The 18,890-nt window shown below is 52.6% G+C and overlaps 5 protein-coding genes across 5 annotated transcripts; 3 read left to right on the forward strand and 2 right to left on the reverse strand.

The window, feature by feature from the left end:
- Positions 1-378: 378 nt before the first annotated feature.
- On the forward strand, positions 379-5,965 carry An15g06390 (uncharacterized protein; the record flags this gene model as incomplete). The annotated part of the gene is made up of 3 exons (XM_001397130.1): positions 379-861; positions 922-5,349; positions 5,408-5,965. The coding sequence occupies 3 exons, from the start codon at positions 379-381 to the stop codon at positions 5,963-5,965; spliced, it is 5,469 nt and encodes a 1,822-aa protein (XP_001397167.1).
- A 211-nt stretch (positions 5,966-6,176) lies between these two features.
- An15g06400 (uncharacterized protein) lies at positions 6,177-7,479 on the reverse strand (the record flags this gene model as incomplete). The annotated part of the gene is made up of 2 exons (XM_059744758.1): positions 6,177-7,378; positions 7,470-7,479. 2 exons carry the CDS (start codon positions 7,477-7,479, stop codon positions 6,177-6,179), a joined length of 1,212 nt encoding a protein of 403 aa, XP_059602608.1.
- A 1,636-nt stretch (positions 7,480-9,115) lies between these two features.
- On the forward strand, positions 9,116-10,727 carry An15g06410 (uncharacterized protein; the record flags this gene model as incomplete). Its single annotated transcript, XM_001397132.1, has 2 exons — positions 9,116-9,516; positions 9,605-10,727. 2 exons carry the CDS (start codon positions 9,116-9,118, stop codon positions 10,725-10,727), a joined length of 1,524 nt encoding a protein of 507 aa, XP_001397169.1.
- A 635-nt stretch (positions 10,728-11,362) lies between these two features.
- An15g06420 (uncharacterized protein) lies at positions 11,363-12,433 on the reverse strand (the record flags this gene model as incomplete). Its single annotated transcript, XM_001397133.3, has 1 exon — positions 11,363-12,433. One exon carries the CDS (start codon positions 12,431-12,433, stop codon positions 11,363-11,365), a length of 1,071 nt encoding a protein of 356 aa, XP_001397170.1.
- A 1,207-nt stretch (positions 12,434-13,640) lies between these two features.
- An15g06430 (uncharacterized protein) lies at positions 13,641-17,360 on the forward strand (the record flags this gene model as incomplete). Its single annotated transcript, XM_001397134.1, has 2 exons — positions 13,641-14,142; positions 14,209-17,360. The coding sequence occupies 2 exons, from the start codon at positions 13,641-13,643 to the stop codon at positions 17,358-17,360; spliced, it is 3,654 nt and encodes a 1,217-aa protein (XP_001397171.1).
- Between the last annotated feature and the right edge of the window lie 1,530 nt (positions 17,361-18,890).

Genomic DNA, 18,890 nt, shown 5'->3' on the forward strand with positions numbered 1-18,890 from the left:
ATTCTACAGAAACAAATGCATGGGGAGAGGGGGAAGAGGGGGGGTAAAAAAGGACGAGGTTAGAGAGCAAATGGAGGCATGGCGAGTGGAGCTGGGGGCCGTGGATGATGTCCTCCAGGCGCGGAAAAAAGGGAAAAGTCTCGTGTCGACGTGCCTTTTCGTGTCGCGCCTGACTGGAAACAGTAGGCGGTGAATGTATCCATTAAGGTGGTTCGAGAATGGGCGGTATCTCCCAAACAAGAAGGCGGTCAACATGGTGATCGGCTTTTCCGTCCAGAAATTTTAATTTTTCTTGCATTGAAGAAAGACGATTTGGGAGCTTTGGAGCAGCTCATCGTGTCCGTACCTTTGTTTCGGACACTTCACACTTCTGCCACGATGGCTCCAATCAAGCGCAAAGGCAATGCCGCAGAGGAGGCATCTGCCCGTCAACCCCAGAAGCGTGTCCGTGTCGGAGCAGAGGATCGCAAGAAGGACCAGAAGAAACAGAAAACCGCATCGAATGACAGCAACTCCAAGCCGGACGCAAACTCTGCGCCCAAGGCTTCGGAGCTTTCCGTCCTGCGCGATGACGAGCCTTCCTTCCCTCGTGGTGGTGGAAGCGTTTTGACGCCTCTCGAACGCAAGCAGATCCAGATTCAGGCAACGAAAGATGTCCTCTTCGAGCAGAAGGGTTCCAAGCCGTCTGCTGGCGACTTTGGAGATGATGGAATGGAAGATACAGATATGGAAGACGCTGGCGACGATACGAAATCAGCTGCCGCGAAGAAGTCTCGCAAGAAGAAGACAAAGGGAAAGAAGGATGCAGAGAAAGATGCGACGGAGAAAAAAGATGTTCGCATTGAGGGTCTCAATTTCAAGGTATGTTTTTGGAAGGGCAAGTGAGGCAACATATGCGCTTCTTGAAGCTTACAGAATTAGCGAATTGTACCGGGCACTATGGTACTAGGTCAGGTTTCGAGTATCAACGCTCACGACATCGGACTGTCCCTGCCCAACAATCTCACTGGCTACGTGCCCTTAACATCCGTGTCCAAGGTGCTGGAAGAGAAGATTGAGAAGATTCTCAAGGATGACGGAAGTGACGAGGAGGAAGATGATGATGAGGACGACTCGCTAGACCTTCACAAATACTTCTATCTCGGCCAGTATTTGCGAGCATACGTTGTTTCTGCGGGAAGCAATGCCGCCGATGCCAGTGCCAAGAGCAGGAAGCGCATTGAGCTTTCAGTTGACCCAAGACAGGCCAACTCGGGGCTTTCGAAGTCGGATCTGGTTGTCAACTCCGCTGTTCAAGCCTCGGTTGTCAGTGTGGAAGATCATGGTCTGGTTATGGACCTGGGTCTTGAGGGAGGTGAGGTCAAGGGATTCATGTCTTCCAAGGAGGTTGATCCCAAGACTCAACCTTCCTCTATCAAGGAAGGCTCGGTCTTCCTGTGTATGGTCACTGGCCAGAACGCTAACGGCAGTGTCATCAAGCTGTCCGCCAACCTCCCGTCCGCCGGCTCTATCAAGAAATCACACTACCTCAGCACTGCTCCTACAATTACCTCTTTCCTCCCGGGTACCGCCGCGGAAATCCTTTTGACCGATGTCTCGTCAACCGGCATGGCTGGAAAGATCATGGGCATGTTGGATGCCACGGTCGATCTGGTGCAATCTGGAGGAAGCTCAGGAAAGGACGATTTGACTAAGAAATACAGCACTGGCGCCAAGATCAAGGGCCGTCTCGTCTGCACTTTCCCCTCCGCTGAGCCATACAAGGTTGGGTTTTCGCTGCTCGATCACGTCGCCAAGTTTGCCACTGAGGGCGGTCCCGGTTCCTCGGACGACGCGCCCGCCATCTCTGCCATTGTACCGGAAGCTAAGGTGGTCAAGGTGGAACCCGGTCTCGGTGTGTACGTGCAGATCGGTTCGACTAAGCATCTCGGATTCGTTCACGTGTCGCGACTCTCAGATGGACAGGTGGAAACCATCTCGCCTGAGCTTGGACCCTTCCGAGTTGATTCGGTGCACGAGGGAAGAGTGGTCGGATACAGTGCCATTGATAACCTGTACCTCCTGTCTTTCGAGAAGAAAGTCATTGATCAGCCTTTTCTCCGGGTCGAAGATGTGACCCTGGGTGCAGTTGTGAAAGGAAAGGTGGAGAAGCTTCTCATCGGAGCCAACGGTGTCGATGGTCTAATTGTTGCCCTCGCAGATGGCATCACAGGTCTGGTTCCGTCCATGCATTTCGCCGATACTCCTCTGCAATTCCCCGAGAAGAAGTTCCACGAGGGTATGACTGTGTCGACCCGGATCTTGTCGGTCAACTTGGAGAAGCGCCAGATACGCCTGACGCTGAAGAAGAGCTTGTTGAACAGCGAATCTGCGATCTGGAAGGACTATGAAGAGATCACTCCCGGCACCCAGTCTCCGGGAACCATCATCAAGATTCAGCCCCATGGTGCTGTGGTTCAATTCTACGGTCCAATCCGCGGTTTCCTTCCTGTGTCGGAAATGAGCGAGGCATACATCAAGGACCCTTCACAGCACTTCAGACTTGGTCAAGTGGTCAATGTTCACGCCTTGAGCGTGGATGCCTCTCGTGAGAAGCTTGCCGTCTCTTGCAAGGATCCCGAGACTTTCACCGAGGCTTACAGGAAGGCTTTTGAGAACATCCATCCGGGCATGCTTGTCTCTGGTACGGTTTTCGAGAAGTCGGCCGACGATACGCTTCTTAAGCTGGACGACTACGGCCTTGTGGCTCGACTCAACGTTGAGCATGTGGCTGATGGCTCCCCTTCGAAGCAGGCTTCTACCCTTTCAAAGATCCGCGTTGGGCAGAAGCTCAATGAACTGATGGTGATCGACATTCAGCGCGCACATCGCCTCATCAAGGTAACGGGTAGACAGAGCCTGAAGAAGGCCGCCAAGCACGGCTCAATTCCGTCCGAGATCGAGGACCTCAAGGAAGGTGCCGACGTTACGGGTTTCATCCGCAACATCACCATGAACGGTGTCTTTGTTGAGTTCTTGGGTGGTGTTATTGGTCTCGTACCCAAGCGACTTGTTGGTGATGAAAATGTCAACAAGCCGGATTATGGCATGGCTCGGGGTCAAGTCGTCACCGCCACCGTGCATTCGGTCGACGCAGACTTCCAGCGGTTCATCTTGAGCATGAACCCTGCGGAGGCCACCCACGCCGGTGCGAAGAAGAAGGCTGCGGCTAAACCCGAACCCACTCCCACTGACGATGCCGTCGCTAACGCTATCGACGAGGGCATCAAGTCGATGTCTGATTTCACCTTTGGAAGGGTCACAAAGTGCAAGATTGTGTCTGTCAGAGCGACTCAGGTCAATGTTCAGTTGGCCGATAACATCCAGGGCCGCATCGACGTCTCTGAGGTGTTTGACAAGTGGGAGGACATCAAGGATCGCAAGCAGCCCTTGCGCTTCTTCCGCCCCAAGCAGATCATCTCCGCCAGGATTCTTGGTATCCACGACGCCCGCAACCACAAGTTCCTTCCTATCAGTCACCGGTCCGGAAAGTTCCCCGTGTTCGAGCTTTCCGTGAAGCCAAGCTTCCTGCAGGCCGCCAACCCCAGTCCTCTGAACCTGGAGCAGGTCCAGGTTGGCTCGACATGGGTTGGTTTCGTCAACAACGTGGCCGATGACTGCCTTTGGATCAATCTGTCCCCCAATGTTCGCGGTAGACTGCGCCTTATGGACGCTTCCGATGACCTGTCCCTCCTTGCTGATGTGGAGAAGCACTACCCCGTGGGATCTGCGATGAAGGTTCATGTTTCCGCAGTAGACGCTGACAAGGGCCGTCTGGATCTGTCCGCCAAGCAGCGCTCCGATAAGCTTGTCTTTGAAGATGTTTCGGTCGGAATGATTCTGCCGGGACGAGTCACCAAGGTCACCGAACGACAAGTCATCATGCAGCTTAGCAAATCGATTGTTGGTGCTGTTGATCTGATTGATATGGCTGATGATTACACCAAGGCCAATCCTACTGTGTGCCAGAAGAACGAAGTGCTCCGCGCGTGTGTCATTGCCATCGACAAGGCTAACAAGAAGATCTCCCTCTCTCTGCGCCCGTCCAAGGTTCTCAGTTCCTCCCTGCCCGTCCAGGACAAGGAGATTACCTCCATTAAGCAACTCAAGGTGAACGATATCGTTCGGGGTTTCGTCAGGAGGGTTGCAGACAACGGACTCTTCGTCACGGTCGGCCGCGATGTTACTGCTTATGTCCGCATCTCTGACCTCTCCGATTCCTATCTCAAGGAGTGGAAGGACTCCTTCCAAGTCGACCAACTGGTCAAGGGCCGTGTTACTGTGTCCGACTCGGAGCAAGGCAAGCTGCAGATGAGCCTGAAGGAGTCCGTTCTGGACCCCAACTACAAGGCTCCCCTCACGCTCCACGACCTCAAGCCTGGCCAGGTTGTGACTGGTAAGGTCCGCAAGGTCGAGGAGTTCGGTGCCTTCATCGTCATCGACGGTTCTAAAAACATCAGCGGTCTTTGCCACCGCAGTGAGATGGCTGAGAATCGTGTGGAAGATGCCCGGACCTTGTACGAAGAGGGCGACGCTGTCAAGGCCAAGATTCTCAAGATCGACCGTAAGCAAGAGAAGATTTCTTTCGGACTGAAGGCTTCTTACTTTGATGAGGAGGAGGATGAGGATAGCGAGGAGGATGACGACTCCGAAGGCATCAGCTTGGATGGCCTCGGTGGCGTTGATGTTGAGGGCAGCGACGACGAGGAGAGTGACGTTTCCATGGGCGGAGTCGATCTCGAGGATGATAGTGACGACGAGTCTGAACAAAGCGACGACGAGGAAATGACTGACGCGCCAGCTAAGGCAAGCCGGCAAGACGGCGGTCTCGGTGCTGGCGGTTTTGACTGGAGCGGCAACAACCAGGACGACGATGAGGCTGGTGCTCGCTCAGACTCGGATGACGAGGAAGATTCGCGACCCAAGAAGAAGAAGAACCGCAAGCCCGAGATCCAGGTTGACCGGACCGGTGATCTGGATGCGAACGGACCCCAGTCTGTTGCTGATTACGAACGACTACTGCTTGGTGAGCCCGACTCCTCTCTCCTGTGGCTTCAGTACATGGCCTTCCAGTTGGAGCTGGGCGAGGTCGAGAAGGCGCGTGAGATTGCCGAGCGTGCTCTGCGCACCATCACCATCGGCCAGGACGCCGAGAAGCTGAACATCTGGGTGGCTATGCTCAACTTGGAGAACACCTACGGCAATGACGACACTCTGGAAGACGTCTTCAAGCGCGCATGCCAGTACAACGATACCCAGGAGGTTTACGAGCGTACGATCAGCATCTACATCCAGTCTGGCAAGAACGAGGTAAGTCTTACAACATTTTCCTTTATCTCTCTTCGTGTGCTAACGGAATCACCTACAGAAAGCGGATGACCTCTTCCAAACCGCTCTCAAGAAGAAGGTCTTCGGATCCCCCAAGTTCTTCATCAACTACGCCAGCTTCCTGTTCGACACCATGGCTGCCCCCGAGCGCGCTCGTGCCCTGCTGCCTCGTGCTCTACAGTCCCTGCCTTCGCACACCCACGTCGAGTTGACGTCCAAGTTCGGCCAGCTGGAGTTCCGCTCAGCTAACGGAGACATTGAGCGCGGCCGCACGGTGTTCGAGGGTCTCCTGTCCTCGTTCCCCAAGAAGATCGATCTCTGGAACATCTTGTTGGATCTGGAGATCAAGAACGGCGATGCCGAGCAGGTCCGCCGTCTGTTCGAGCGGGTCCTGGGCATCCGCGATACGAAGAAGGGTGGCGCTGCCGCCGCCGTCGAGGCCAGCAAGAAGGTGCGGCCTAAGCAGGCGAAATTCTTCTTCAAGAAGTGGCTCTCCTTTGAGGAGAAGCTTGCGTCGGCTGAGGGTGGCAATGATAAGATGGTGGAAGAGATCAAGGCCAAGGCGGCCGAGTACGTCAAGTCCTTGCAGCAGGAGTAGAGTGAGCATTGGTGTTTTTGTTTCTTCTTTTTGATATCTGGGACATACTTAGACATGATGTGTATCTTGTATATATAAAAAAGCATTTTTCAGACATGTTTCAAATCTTCCTTCTAAGGGTATTGGTAGTTATTATCTACAACAATGCAACCTCCATCTATACCTAATACTTGCCCAACACAGCCTCCGGATAGACAAACAGAGAGATGAATTACTGCCCCCTCCTCTTCTCAGCCATCAACCTCCGATACTCCTCGACAATATTCCTCCTCTCGCTTGCCAACTCCTCTCTGCGTCTCAAACTCGTCGCTCCACCAGCAGCAGGCACATTCGCAACATCGACCTTCGCCCCTCCGCGCACCTTGAACACCTCCCTCGGCTTCGTCAACTGCGGCGGCGCCTGCACCACATCCAACGGACTAATCTGTTTATTCATCCGTTCCTTCTTCAACTTCGCCCACGGATCCGCCTCCACCTTCGCCTGCTGCTGTGGCTGCAACCCCTTCTTCTTCGCCTTCCGCTTGCCCCCCTCCACCTCCCACTCCTTCCACAGCCGCAACTGTTCATCCATCTCCTCTTCGCGCTCTTCCCGCTCCGCCGCCTCCTTCTCTAATATCTCCGCCTCCTCCTTCCGCCATTGCGATTGCAGTCGTCGTAGGTGCTTCTCGTGCTTCGTCACCCGCGTTTCGCGGATCTTGGGCACATCTGTTGCGGACGGTTTCGCGCTGCGGGACATGTGGGAGAGGGGCATTTCGCGATCGACGCGCGCCGCGAAATCGGAGAGCTTTTCGCCGGGAAGGATTTGGGGTTTTACTGCCTTTCCTTCGGCTTGCGAGGTTTCAGTGGTGGATGTAGTAGTGGTGGTCGCGGCCTTCCTCTTCTTGTTGTTCTTGTTGGTTGTTTGGGGAGTGACATCTTCGTCGGAGTCTGATGAGTCGGAATCTTGGTGTTTACGCTTCTTCTTTTGTGCGCCGTTCTGTTGCTTTTGCTGGAGTTGTAGCAAGTGGCGGAATGCGCGCGGAGTGTCGTCGGCCCATTCTGAGTTGGATTTGGATTTGGCTTTGCGTTCCCCAATGGCTTGTTTTGTGGGCTTGGCTGGTGGTTGTTGTTTGCCTTTGCCGCCTTTGCCTCCTTTGCCTTTGGTGGATTTGGAGGGATCGCGGACGGGAAGGGGTTTGGCGATTACGTTGGGGGGGAGATTGTAGGTGCTGTTGTTGTGGTTGATTAGGAGGTTGTAGTTGTTTATGATGGGTAGGGGACTTACTTGGCATCCTTTTCGCGACGCTTGTGTTTGTGAGGCATTGTGGTGGTTGTATATGTAGATTGTTGTGGTAGATGGTATCGGTGTTGGTGAGATCGAGTTGAAACTTTTTTTGAGTTTCCTTTTCGGGTGGGCGGCGTATCTTATCGCCGCTGATAAGGATGGAATCTTAATACTATCTATATCTATCTACGGAATACATTGGAGACTTGGTGGTTCAGGTCTGAGTCTGGTTGTTTCTACATGGTATCATTGTGTATACTGGCTGTCAGATAAATTGTTTCGCGGTATTTTCATTTATTCCTAGTGAGTGTTTGATTTGGTGAAAAGGATCAAGGATGGTATAGTAGCCCTGTGATATATGTTGGTCCCTTCATAAGGCTAGCCTAGAATATATATTCCGGCCTATTAAACAGTACTAATCGACAGCATAGGGCAGAACTACTGTACTAGTACATGAACCGACCATAAAAGGGACAATAGCAAATAAATAAAATCGTTAATATATTTCTATTAATCACTGACCCAATTAGTATTTCTAAGCATTCAACCACCAGGCTGAGGAGTGTAATCCGTACATCCGAAATGCAAGCTAGCCTGACTTCCTCTCGGATATAGACCACCAGTTAAAATGCGATGTAACGCTGGCCTACACTGTACTAACCTGAAGCCACACAACACACTGTCATTCGACATTCCTTAATGTCTCATACAATACTATAAGTGACCTCCGGTTCTAGTCTATCATCCCAGCAACAACCAGTGTTAACCCTACCGTGTATGGAGTAATAGTAATGTGTTGGATCGACTAGCTTTTCTAGTACCACTCACACTCTTGTTGTTCTGTACCGCTGCAGGCAGCCTGCAGCCTGCAGTTACGGTTAGTGCGAGAAGTCTGGTCCGGCACTAATCAATTCCCCGATCACCTCATGCTTGCTCTCTGGATAAGTCGGCACCATAGAATGTCGTCCAAAGGTTCCATCCACATCCGCTGCTGTTCCGCGGGATTTTATTTTTTTTTTTCGCCCCGCCCCTGTACGTTGTGTCTCACGGTGGTGGCCGTGTCACTTTTTTTGATGATCCTTGAGGGGGACGTGTTAGGCAACCACCTGGTCTTTTTGGTTCTTGCCTTATAGTGATTAATTACTATTAAAATGCTTGTGATGATGAAGAGGTAAGACGGGAAGACCCTTGAAACTAGTAACTAACCCAAAAATGTCTGGCATAAGCACTATTACTCAGTAGGAACAAGACTTCTTAGGCTGGATGAAGGGTAGTTTGAACGGGCCAATAATCAGGGCCAGTGCCGCACATGGGCTTGTTGGCTCGTACCCGACTTGTCCTGGCTTGACAGAAGGATTGTCGTATATTTCTACAGGATGAACATCCATGGATGGGGGAAAACGGTTAGCCAGCTACCGCCTGTGTACGGACAGGTCTGAACGAATCCCGAGTGTGGTCATCAGCACGCAGAGAGAGAGAGAGAGAGAGAGAGGGAAATACGAGGGTGGGTGACATGGTTGATCGGTGAATATCAAAATTAAATATGACTGTGACAACCAATTTACCTTTGAGAGTGGAGATCGCTTCACCCTCACATCCTTCATCCTTTCCCGGGGCCCTGCGGCAACTCGGCTGCAACTGATGGAACCCACTGCACTTCCCTTCCCCCCCTCCCCTCCAGGGCACTTTCCCCCCCATTGAATGAGTGAATCATGGGACGACCGTTGGTGGTCCGGGCAGCTTCTCGCTCGATTTATCGGAATTTGCCTGACCCTCGATGTAATATAAACCATAAACCATCCCCATCTTCCCCTACTACTACTGCCCTCTTTCCTCCCTTTTGGTTCCTGACTAGCAGTGAGTGAGTGAGTGAGTGGACAAGCAGTATGGCCTCTTCGTCTCCCTCGGCCTACCCTCATTCCACCTTCCCCAATCATGACGATAAAAGTCAATTGGACCGGTTTCCACTAGACAAGGATTTGGAGACGAGTACTGCCCTCAATGACCTGGCCTACGATGCTGATGTAGAAGCATCGCAATTGTACGCGCCAAAGCGACCACGATCGGGGGGCATGCGGGGAATCGTCTCTCTTATCGCCGCCTACTTATCGCCGCGGGAGAACAAAAAGAAGCATCACCGCCAGCCCGCCGACGCTCGCCCATTGCTCGCCTCCGCCAACAACGCCACTCCCACTGCCGCCTGGCATTCCTCCTCGCGACAATATCAAAGACTCAAATCACTATCGCAGTGCTTGTGTTACCCTCTTCTGGGACTCCTCGTCATGCTGTGAGTCGAGTTCCCCACCCACCCACCTTGCCTTCACCTCTTCCCCTAATGGGTGAGTGTTGCCGTCAACTCACCTCCAGCGTTTTAGGGGCGTCGTCCAGTTCATCTCCATCGCCTGCAGCATCGCTGTCTCCTTCTTCCCCGACGAATTCGACCGCGCCATCGAGCGGTGGCGTCATAACGATCAGCGATCCCCATCCGCGGACATACTGCATTGGCCAACGGACATCTCCAGAGATATCGTCCCTGTGGCATGCCACTCTCACAATGACTACTGGCGCCCCGTGCCGTTGTTCTCTGCCCTGCAGGCTGGTTGTACCGGCGTGGAGGCCGATGTGTGGCTCGTCGATAATGAGCTCTACGTCGGCCATACCATGTCTGCGCTGACGCCCCAACGAACCCTGCGCAACTTGTACATCAATCCGCTGCTGCGCATTCTCGAACAGCAAAACCCCATCACAGACCTCCACCCTCAGCGCGACAGTCCGCCGCAAGGGGTCTTCGACATGGATCCCTCGCAAACCCTAATCCTACTAATCGACTTTAAAACCGACGGTCAAGAAACCTGGAACTACGTGCATGCACAGCTTGCCCCGCTTCGCGAGCGCGGCTATCTTTCCTTCTTCAACGGCACCGACATCATTCCGGGCCCCATAACCGTTGTCGGCACCGGCAATACCCCCTTCAACCTAGTCACGGCCAACACTACCCACCGCGATATCTTCTTCGACGCACCACTCAACAAACTTGTCGACGACAATATCACCAGCGAGGACTACGACGACGACGACGACGACGACGTCTCCCTCCCCAACGCCCCCGGAGGCGTACAAGACACAGGGATAGTCACCCGCGCCACCAAGAATGTCGGTCAAGGTCTCTCCGGCATTTCCGACGCAGAAATCGGCCCCGACACCTTTGATTGGACCAATAGCTACTACGCCTCCGTCTCCTTCAAGAAATCCATCGGCATGCCCTGGTCCTTCCGGCTCTCCCAGCGCCAAGTCGATCAGATCCGCGCCCAGATCCGCGCCGCTCATCGCCGCGGCCTAAAAGTCCGCTACTGGGGCGTACCCGCCTGGCCACGGAGTCTGCGCAACCATCTCTGGAGCTTACTCGTCCGCGAAGGTGTTGATTATCTGAACGTGGATGATCTGCGCAGCGCTACTCGTCAGGATTGGCGGCCTAGAATCTCGGATTGGTGGAGTTGATTGTAAATAGTTCCTTTCTCTTTCTTTCTTTTTTTTTTTTTTTTTTTTTTTTTTTTTTTTCTTTACTTTTCTCACATACATCGCATGCAATGATCCCCCACGCTATTCACCTGGTGTGATGCATGATCTTCTACTTCTAGACGATGATGGCGACAGATAAAGATGGCGTTTTTTGGTTTTGTTCCTTGTTAGGTAGATACCCACATGATGGTTTTGGGTCATTTTTCTTTTTGAGGAGGTCTGGTTTAGGTTTTTGCTACTAGTTGTTGTTGAGGGGAGATCTGGGGGTTGATTGGTTGGTTTACTAGATAGCTGCGGCAGTACTACTACAGAGTAGATGATGCTGACTGGCATTAGATAAGAGAAGAACAACTTCTGAACATCTTTGGTACGATCTGAGCTGATGATTTCTATTAAGTCTCCGTGGATGGATTACTTTGGACTGCAATCTCTTGGTGGCCAAAAATAACTGTTTGATTGAAACATGTCTGTTTCGGGGGATGCATGATCCGGGTATCATCTATCTATCAAGATAGTAAAAAAACAGGAAAAGATAACTGGCTAGTCCCTCCCGAGGGACGAGCAAAAAAGACGTAGTATGTATGAGAGATAAGGTACCTATGTGGATAGGTAGATCACATACAAAACAACGCCTCCTCGCCGAACTCGCGTAACACCGTGCCCTCCTCGCGCAGAATCCCACCCAGCCAATCCTTGGCCGTTGCAAATTCCTTCGCGCCAAATTTCACCAGCACAAACCCGGCACGCACCCGTGCTGCCGTAAATGTCACCTGAGAATCATAGTTGGGCGTGGACTCCATGGCGGCCGGCGCCGAGGAGGCCCAATTCCGTGCGCCAATCCTCGGCAGCGAGGTAAACCGGTCCATGATGAAAGACGCAAGCTTCTCAAAGACCGGCCCGTAGAGAATCAAAGTCCCCACGACCCCATGCGGTCGGGTACGCTCCCGTAACAAATCACTACGGTCGCATGCGCCCGCTCCGTTGGCAAGAAGGGCCACGTCAACCTCGTCATCGAGAATGAGCGAGTCTCGGAGCAGCAGCTTCTTCTTTGGTAGTGCTCCCTTCCCGTCTGTTGTGGTAGTCCATACCTCGTTCTTGCCTCGCCATAGATGGAAGTCCCAGCTCTCACCACGGGACGTCCGGCCCTCTGTTACCCAGTCGAGAATGCAGAGACTGCTCTTGTTCAGACCGTCGACGGTGAACGTCTGGACTTGTTCGTAGCGGCTGTCTTTGTATGGTACAGCTGGGTCTGGCAGATAGCAGAGGGCAGCACCCTCGCCGACGTGCACATCTAATGTTTGCCGACTTTTGTCGGAGAGGGAGTGTTTGAGAGTGCTGCGGTGGCCCTTCATGCTGGTGGGCTCAGTTTTGAAAATCTTGGTGCTCCCTTGTGGTGTTGTCACGACCATGCGGGTGTGAGCTTCGAGGGTAATGGAGACAGAGATGTGGTCGCCTGGTAGCAGGCCTCCGCCGTATGTGAGAAGGTAGAGGTGAACGGGGTTGGAAGGACATTTTGAGAGGGCGGAGTTCTGCGGAACGAAGCCGGGGACCCGAGTGAGGAGTTTGAGAGGATATTTATAGGTGAGGGTCGTAAGGGAAGGATTTGATGGAGGGAGGAGGGAGAGAACCACCTTGCCATGACCAGGCTTTGCGATGGAGGACTCAAAGGGAGACTTTATCGGCATGGTTGCAGATTTTTTGTGAGGTACATGAACAACTAAGAAGTAGAAGAACAAGAAGAAGGAAGATAGCGAGGGAGGAAGAGAGATGAATTGAAGGTGGATATTTTATGGGTGGAGGAAGAAGGAAAAGAGCGAGACGAAGACGGAATGCTTGGCTTTTAACCGCATGGTCGAGCAGTTGCTCATCGCGGCGTGAGAGGAGAACCAGATGATGAAATGGAGCTGGGGGTGACGATGTTTGCTTTCCCCAGGTCCGGGCCAGACGTTGGGGGGGGGGGAAGGGGAGGGAAGGAGTGGACTATCGTCAGGCAAAAGGAACAGCTGATGGGCTGTGCTACTGCGCGGAGAGAAGATCGAGGATCGCCAGACTTCAATGGCGTCGCAAGAATCAGCAACGAGGCGGGGTCTTGATGGAGATGACTGGAATTTGATGGTCTGGCACTTCTTGGCCCTTCAATCGCGTCTTTTTTAGGAAGTCGCGATGGAGCCCCCCGTGGTTTCCATTACGGCATCGATTACTCCCTCCTCCGCACTTCCCGCTTTGGGGCTTGCGCCAGGGCTAGGGTTGGTCCCGTCACCTGGTCACCTGCCCGCCAGTGCCAAGCGTGCACCTTCCCTCTTTAGGAGTAGCTCGGTAATCATCTTTTTTATTCTTTTCCGCCTGTCAGTTTACACCTTCCGTACAAGTCACGGGTCTGGATTGTGTATTATTGAGAAGCGGAGTTTGTCGCCTGAGGCTGCCACGTCTGCTGGCTCCCCGTCATCGCCAGGCACCAAAGCGCGTCGTCCGTCAACAAGCCAAAGTCAAGATCCCCAAAGTCCCTCCTCCGTCGTCCCATCTCCCCCCCCTCCCTCTCTCCTCCCCGTATCGCTTGGGTCCCGCTCCCGACTTCCGCATGTCCTCAATTGCTTCCTCTTGGAATTGATTCATCCTTTTTTTTACGATTCTTCCCCGCCCGCTGTCCGCGTGTTGCAACGTGCCTTGAACGCGCGCGCAAATCCCGGATAGACATTGGGAAACCCCCCAACATCGCGTTTGACGGCTCCCGTTTCATCTCTACCTTGGCGAATCACCCACCCCCACGTCCAAGTACGCTCTACGCCCTGCAAAATCTCCAGAGGATCTTCTTACAATCGACTCCGTTGGATTCCGACTGACCGTTGTTCCGACTTACAGTGATATAATATCTCTCCCCGACAGACAGACGACATGGAAGCCGAATCGCCCCTCTCAACACCCCAGCCGGATCACACCCAGAGTGATGCCTCCCCGTCAACAGACAGGAGGAAATCGGGTCGCGTGACACGAAAACCAGAACTGTATTCCCAGAGCTATGGCGCCAGCAATGGTGCGACCGCAGGCGGGGCCAAACGCAAGCGCACCACGACTGGCGATGATAACGATGATGACAATGAACTAAGCAACGAGGACGCGTCCGAGTCAGACAGCGATGAGCCCGGCGACGAAGATCCCGACGAAGAGGAACTGCGCGAGAAGAAGCGGGCGGCGCGCAAAGCAGCCGCCAAGAAGCAGTCGTCCGCATCCAAATCAAAGCCCAAGTCCCGTACCGCGAAGAAACCCAAGGTCGCTGGCAACGGTCTGCCTAGTCGCCTGGCCCTACGGCCCGCTGCCAATGGAAAGAAACCGGTTTCGCGTCCCAGACAGATGAAAGCGCGCCTCACCATGGCTGCGCGCGAGGGTGGTCTCTATGGTAGGTGGCTGACCCCAATTTATCCCTTGGCGTAAATGCTCTGGCTGACATAGATTTCTCTACTAGCGGAGGTCTTTGGCAAGGGACGGACCGTCGAAACAGTTGCGGCGGAATGGCTTACGCATTATCAAGAAGAGCAACAGGAGGCAGTGTGCGACATGGTTAACTTCATGCTGAAATGCTCGGGAACTGATCTGGAAGTGACGACGGTTGATATTGAAAATGTCGACCACGCCCCGCACCGTGTGTCTGATTTGGCAACGCAGTACCAAGAACTAGGAATTTCCGAGTACCCTTTGATCTCCAAGTCCAGGAAACTGAGGTCTTTCCACCCCGTTTTGGAGAGTTTTATCATGACCCTGATCCAAACCCTGCACCACTCGTCCGTGCTATACAACGATCCGAATCTTATCGAAAACATCCAAGTTTGGATCTCGTCCCTGTCCTCTTCTGGGTGCCGGCCGTTCAGACATACCGCTACCGTCGTCTCCCTGGCCACGATGAACGCTTTCTGTGATATTGCGCGGGAGGTCAACACCACTGTCTCCACGTCCCGCAAACAGCTGGAAAGTGAGAAGAAAAAGCGGTCAGTGAACAAGGGCCGAGCCGAAGCCATTGAGACAGCGATCGAGGAGGGTGAAAAGAAGCTGGAAATGATCGACGACTACCTGAAAGATGGTGTGAACGTCGTCTTTGTCCATCGCTACCGGGATATTGACCCCGCCATCCGCGCCGAGTGCCTGGCAGCGTTGGGACGCTGGATGCGCACCTACCGCGAGTATTTCTTCGAGGGCCAGTTTCTCCGGTATTTCGGCTGGAACCTGTCTGACGCCGCGGGCCAATCTCGTGCAGTGGTGGTTGAGCAGCTCAAGTCCCTCTATGAAATCAAAGACAACATGGCAGGCCTTCGGTCGTTTACGGAGCGTTTTCGCCAGCGGCTGGTGGAGATGGCGGCCCACGATGCAGAGATCACCGTGCGCACTTCTGCCATCGAGCTGCTTGACCTGATCCGCGATGCTGGATTGATCGAACCGGCTGATGTGGATACAGTCGGCAAACTCATCTTCGACTCCGAACCCCGGATTCGCAAAGCGGCTGGTCGCTTCTTTGTTGCGAATGTCGAGGATGTGTTCGATTCCACGATGGAAGAGATGGCAGAGGAGGCTAGCGAGATCTTCGGTGACGAAGATGAGGACGATTTCGAGTCACCCAAGCGCTCTTGGATCAAGTTCAAGTGCTTAGCGGACATTCTCCAAGCTTACGACGATCTCGAGAATGAAAGCGCCGAGGAACCCGTGGCGCCACGAGATGCGCTTTCGGGTGCTCCGATGGACACACGTTTCGTCCTTGCTACGGAAGCCATTTATCCCCATCTCACCGACCTTGCTCACTGGCAGTCTTTGGCAGGTTACCTTCTCTATGACCATTCCCAGATCCCGGAGGAACCCAGTGAGGATGATACTGCTGCCGTGGTCCGGAAATCGTACAAGATGCAAGAGGGCCAGGAAGTGATCCTTCTGGAAGTACTATGCTGCGCAGTTAAGCTGCGCGTTCTTGAGATTGCCAAGTCAGACATTGATAAGAGGGGCCGAAAAGTGAAGGCATTGACCGACAAGATCCCAGAACTGCAGGAGGAGATCTCGCACAGCCTGGCGCAGATAATTCCGCAGCTGCTAAACAAATACGGCTCCGTACCGGAGGCGGCATTTGCTGTCTTGAGGCTTGAACATCTGGTCGACCTGGAGAAGATCGAGGATATTCAAAAAGACGCGACAGCTTATACCTCCTTGTTGAACGACATAAACAAGCAGTTCCTAACCCATTCAGACCAGGATGTCCTGGCTGAGGCCAGCGTTGCGTTCATCCATGCAAAGAGCTCCGATGATATGCGTGAGGCGCTCGAGGGCAAAATTCAGGAGTTATGGGACAACATGGTAGAGACTCTGAGTACTCTGTCACAAAAGGAGGACGTGTCAAAGGGAGGCTCGATATCTCCCGCTACATTGAACGAACTCGTCAACACAGCGATCCGGATATCTAACCTTGCCAGTGTAACTGACTGTACGCATGTCTTGGAATCCATGCCCTCTGGTCGATCAAAGGGTAAGCGCGCAGGCGTTTCTGAAGCACCTTTCAACGCTCTTGTGCATTTGGTGAAACGGGGGCTGCGCGACCCGGAGGACGACGAGGATCTGGCCAAGGCAGAAAGTGAACTGGTTACCAACAGCATCCGGACGCTTCTGTTCTATTTCATGTGGAAGGTGCAGACATTAACCACGGCCCTGAATGCAGGGAAGGCATCGTTTAATACGGCATACTTCGAGGCTCTGACCAAGGGCCGTGAGATCTTCATCACAACACTTGTTGCTATCATGAAGCAGCGCTTGGGATTGGATGACATCCGGTTCTGCGCGGCCACGACGCTCCTAGACCTTCAGACCCTGTTCGGCACCCTTCGCCATGCTGGACTGAGTGCGGCCAATGACGAGGATGTGATCCTCCAGACTCAAAGTCTTGTTCAAGAAATTGGGCGTGAGCCAAAGACGCTCATCGCCAGGATACATTCCATAGCAGAACGCACGTATGCGAGAAAGATACGAGTTCCCATAAGGGCTGCCGACGACGACGGGCTATCCGACGAAGACATCCGGAAAGCACCCCAGGATGAAGACGACGAAGAGTCTGAACCAGAAGAAATCCTGGATGACGAGCGCCTCCGATCGAGCATTATTGCAGAACAGCGCTTGTGCGAACTGACCGGAAAAATCGTCCTCGCCATCGTCGGTCGCATTATCGACGCTACCGGATCAGACAGTGGAGCATTAACGAAGAAACTGCTCAAGAACAGGTCCCAGCTGGGTCGAAACTACCGTGAAGTCCTCGCCTATCTCGGAGACCGCAAGCCCAGCAGGAGCACAGCAACACGAGCCGCTCCCCCACGAAGTAAACAACAGTCGGCGCAAAGCAAAACCCAGAATGGTGCCGGCGCCAGCAAGCGAGCAGGAGACCTTAAATCCGCCGAACGGATAGACGACGAAGAAGAGGACGAAGATGAGAACGACGCTGAAGAGGAATCCCATCACGAAGATGACGAGGAAGAGGATCTACGAGCCCGTGGCCTTCTCGAAGAGGAGAACATCGACCAAGACAATGACGAGGAGGAAGAGGATGAGGATGACAATCCAGATCCAGATGAAGACGAAGTTATGGGTGATTAGATTTATCCTTATTTTTATCGTATCATTCATGTCTTGTCTATTCCATTTGATATCTTTTTTTCGGACGAAAATTTTACTAGGGAAAGGCACACGCAATGTCAGGGTGTCAATTTGCTATGCTAGGCCCATTTGTATCTTTTCTATTCGATTGTGATTCGGTGTGATGACTTTTTATATCTTCTTCTTTTCGATTCTCCCTCCTGTCCTTTCAATTCCATATGCGGGGTCTTATTTTTTTTCTTTTATTTCTTTTCCTACTACCCCCCGGCTTTCCCACTTGCTGTTACTACTATGTAGCCTGGCCTGATATCACTACTCCTCGTTTCTTGATTTACATCTGTCTCCATTACACCCGCCTTTTTTCCAGACAATGAAGGGATTATTCGCAGACTGTACCTTTCTCTCAAATCTCCGTAGATTGTCGACCTAAGTTTATTTTACGCTCTACGGACTTTTTCCTTGCTCCCTTCTATTATTTTTCCTCGGACAAAAGTATTACTCCAGTCAGTTGTGTCACCTGTATTCCAGTGGTACCATTCCCTTACTGTATTACTGAGTATAGTTTGACTTGTGTGTCTATCTATCTTATAGGGTATCACATTCGGGTGCGGACTGGATTTATTCAACGCAGTGGATGAGTGACAAGGGGTTTGGAATCATTTGACTGGCTGGACTGATAGTATTGAGCGACTAATCAAGTGTATATATAGACTATTTTGTTTCATGGAGTTGACTACTTGGAAGTTCCAAAAAAGTTTTGGATACTCGTAAAAAGACGTAAGTGTGGTGAAAAGAAAACTGTCAATTTTAAGGGCTAGGTCTACTATCCATCATGGCTGAGTCTGTTGGATCTCGTTGAGTTATACTAGGTTTGTTCCTGTATCTCTAAGGAAACCAAACCACATCCAGGGACAGAGCCAGTGGCCTGCATATGCCGACACCAACGCCTAGTAGTATTCCTTTATTTTTGTCTCTCTAGGCGGAAGGGGACGGAGAGCACCTAGGCCCGCAAAACAAATCACAACCGAAGGGAACATCCAGAGGAAATGAACAAGAATGAGACCGAAATAAAACAAATACGCCTGTGTATGAGGGATGCTACGGGGTGGTACCAGAGTGATGGGCACGTATAAAAAGGGATACATGATGGTGAATCTTTATCGTTCGTGATGGTCAAAACAGAGGGGGAGAAATCATGATACGGGAAGGGAAAAGGGAAATGGGTGAGGGGGAGGACAGAAGGGGGTAAGAATGTGGAAACCTGGGAGGGCAAAACAAGAAAGGGTCTGAAGAGACTGCGAAGTTACTCCAACAAGGATGGCGAGAAGCCACATTAGACACCGCTGTTCTTGAGTCACGAGAAGCCTGGAAAAATGAGGTGAATATCCCGTCCCAGGGCCTCCACGAACTCGAGGTTGAGGGTCCACATGGCGGCGTGGTAACCGCCAGGTGTAGATCTAGCGAGGAAGTAGAATCGAAATAGATGGGTGCAGATCTCTCATGTGGGTCATGGTTTCATTGCCAGTAAAA

Source organism: Aspergillus niger (assembly GCF_000002855.4).
Source record: "Aspergillus niger supercontig An15".
Classification (NCBI taxonomy): Eukaryota; Fungi; Ascomycota; class Eurotiomycetes; order Eurotiales; family Aspergillaceae; genus Aspergillus; species Aspergillus niger.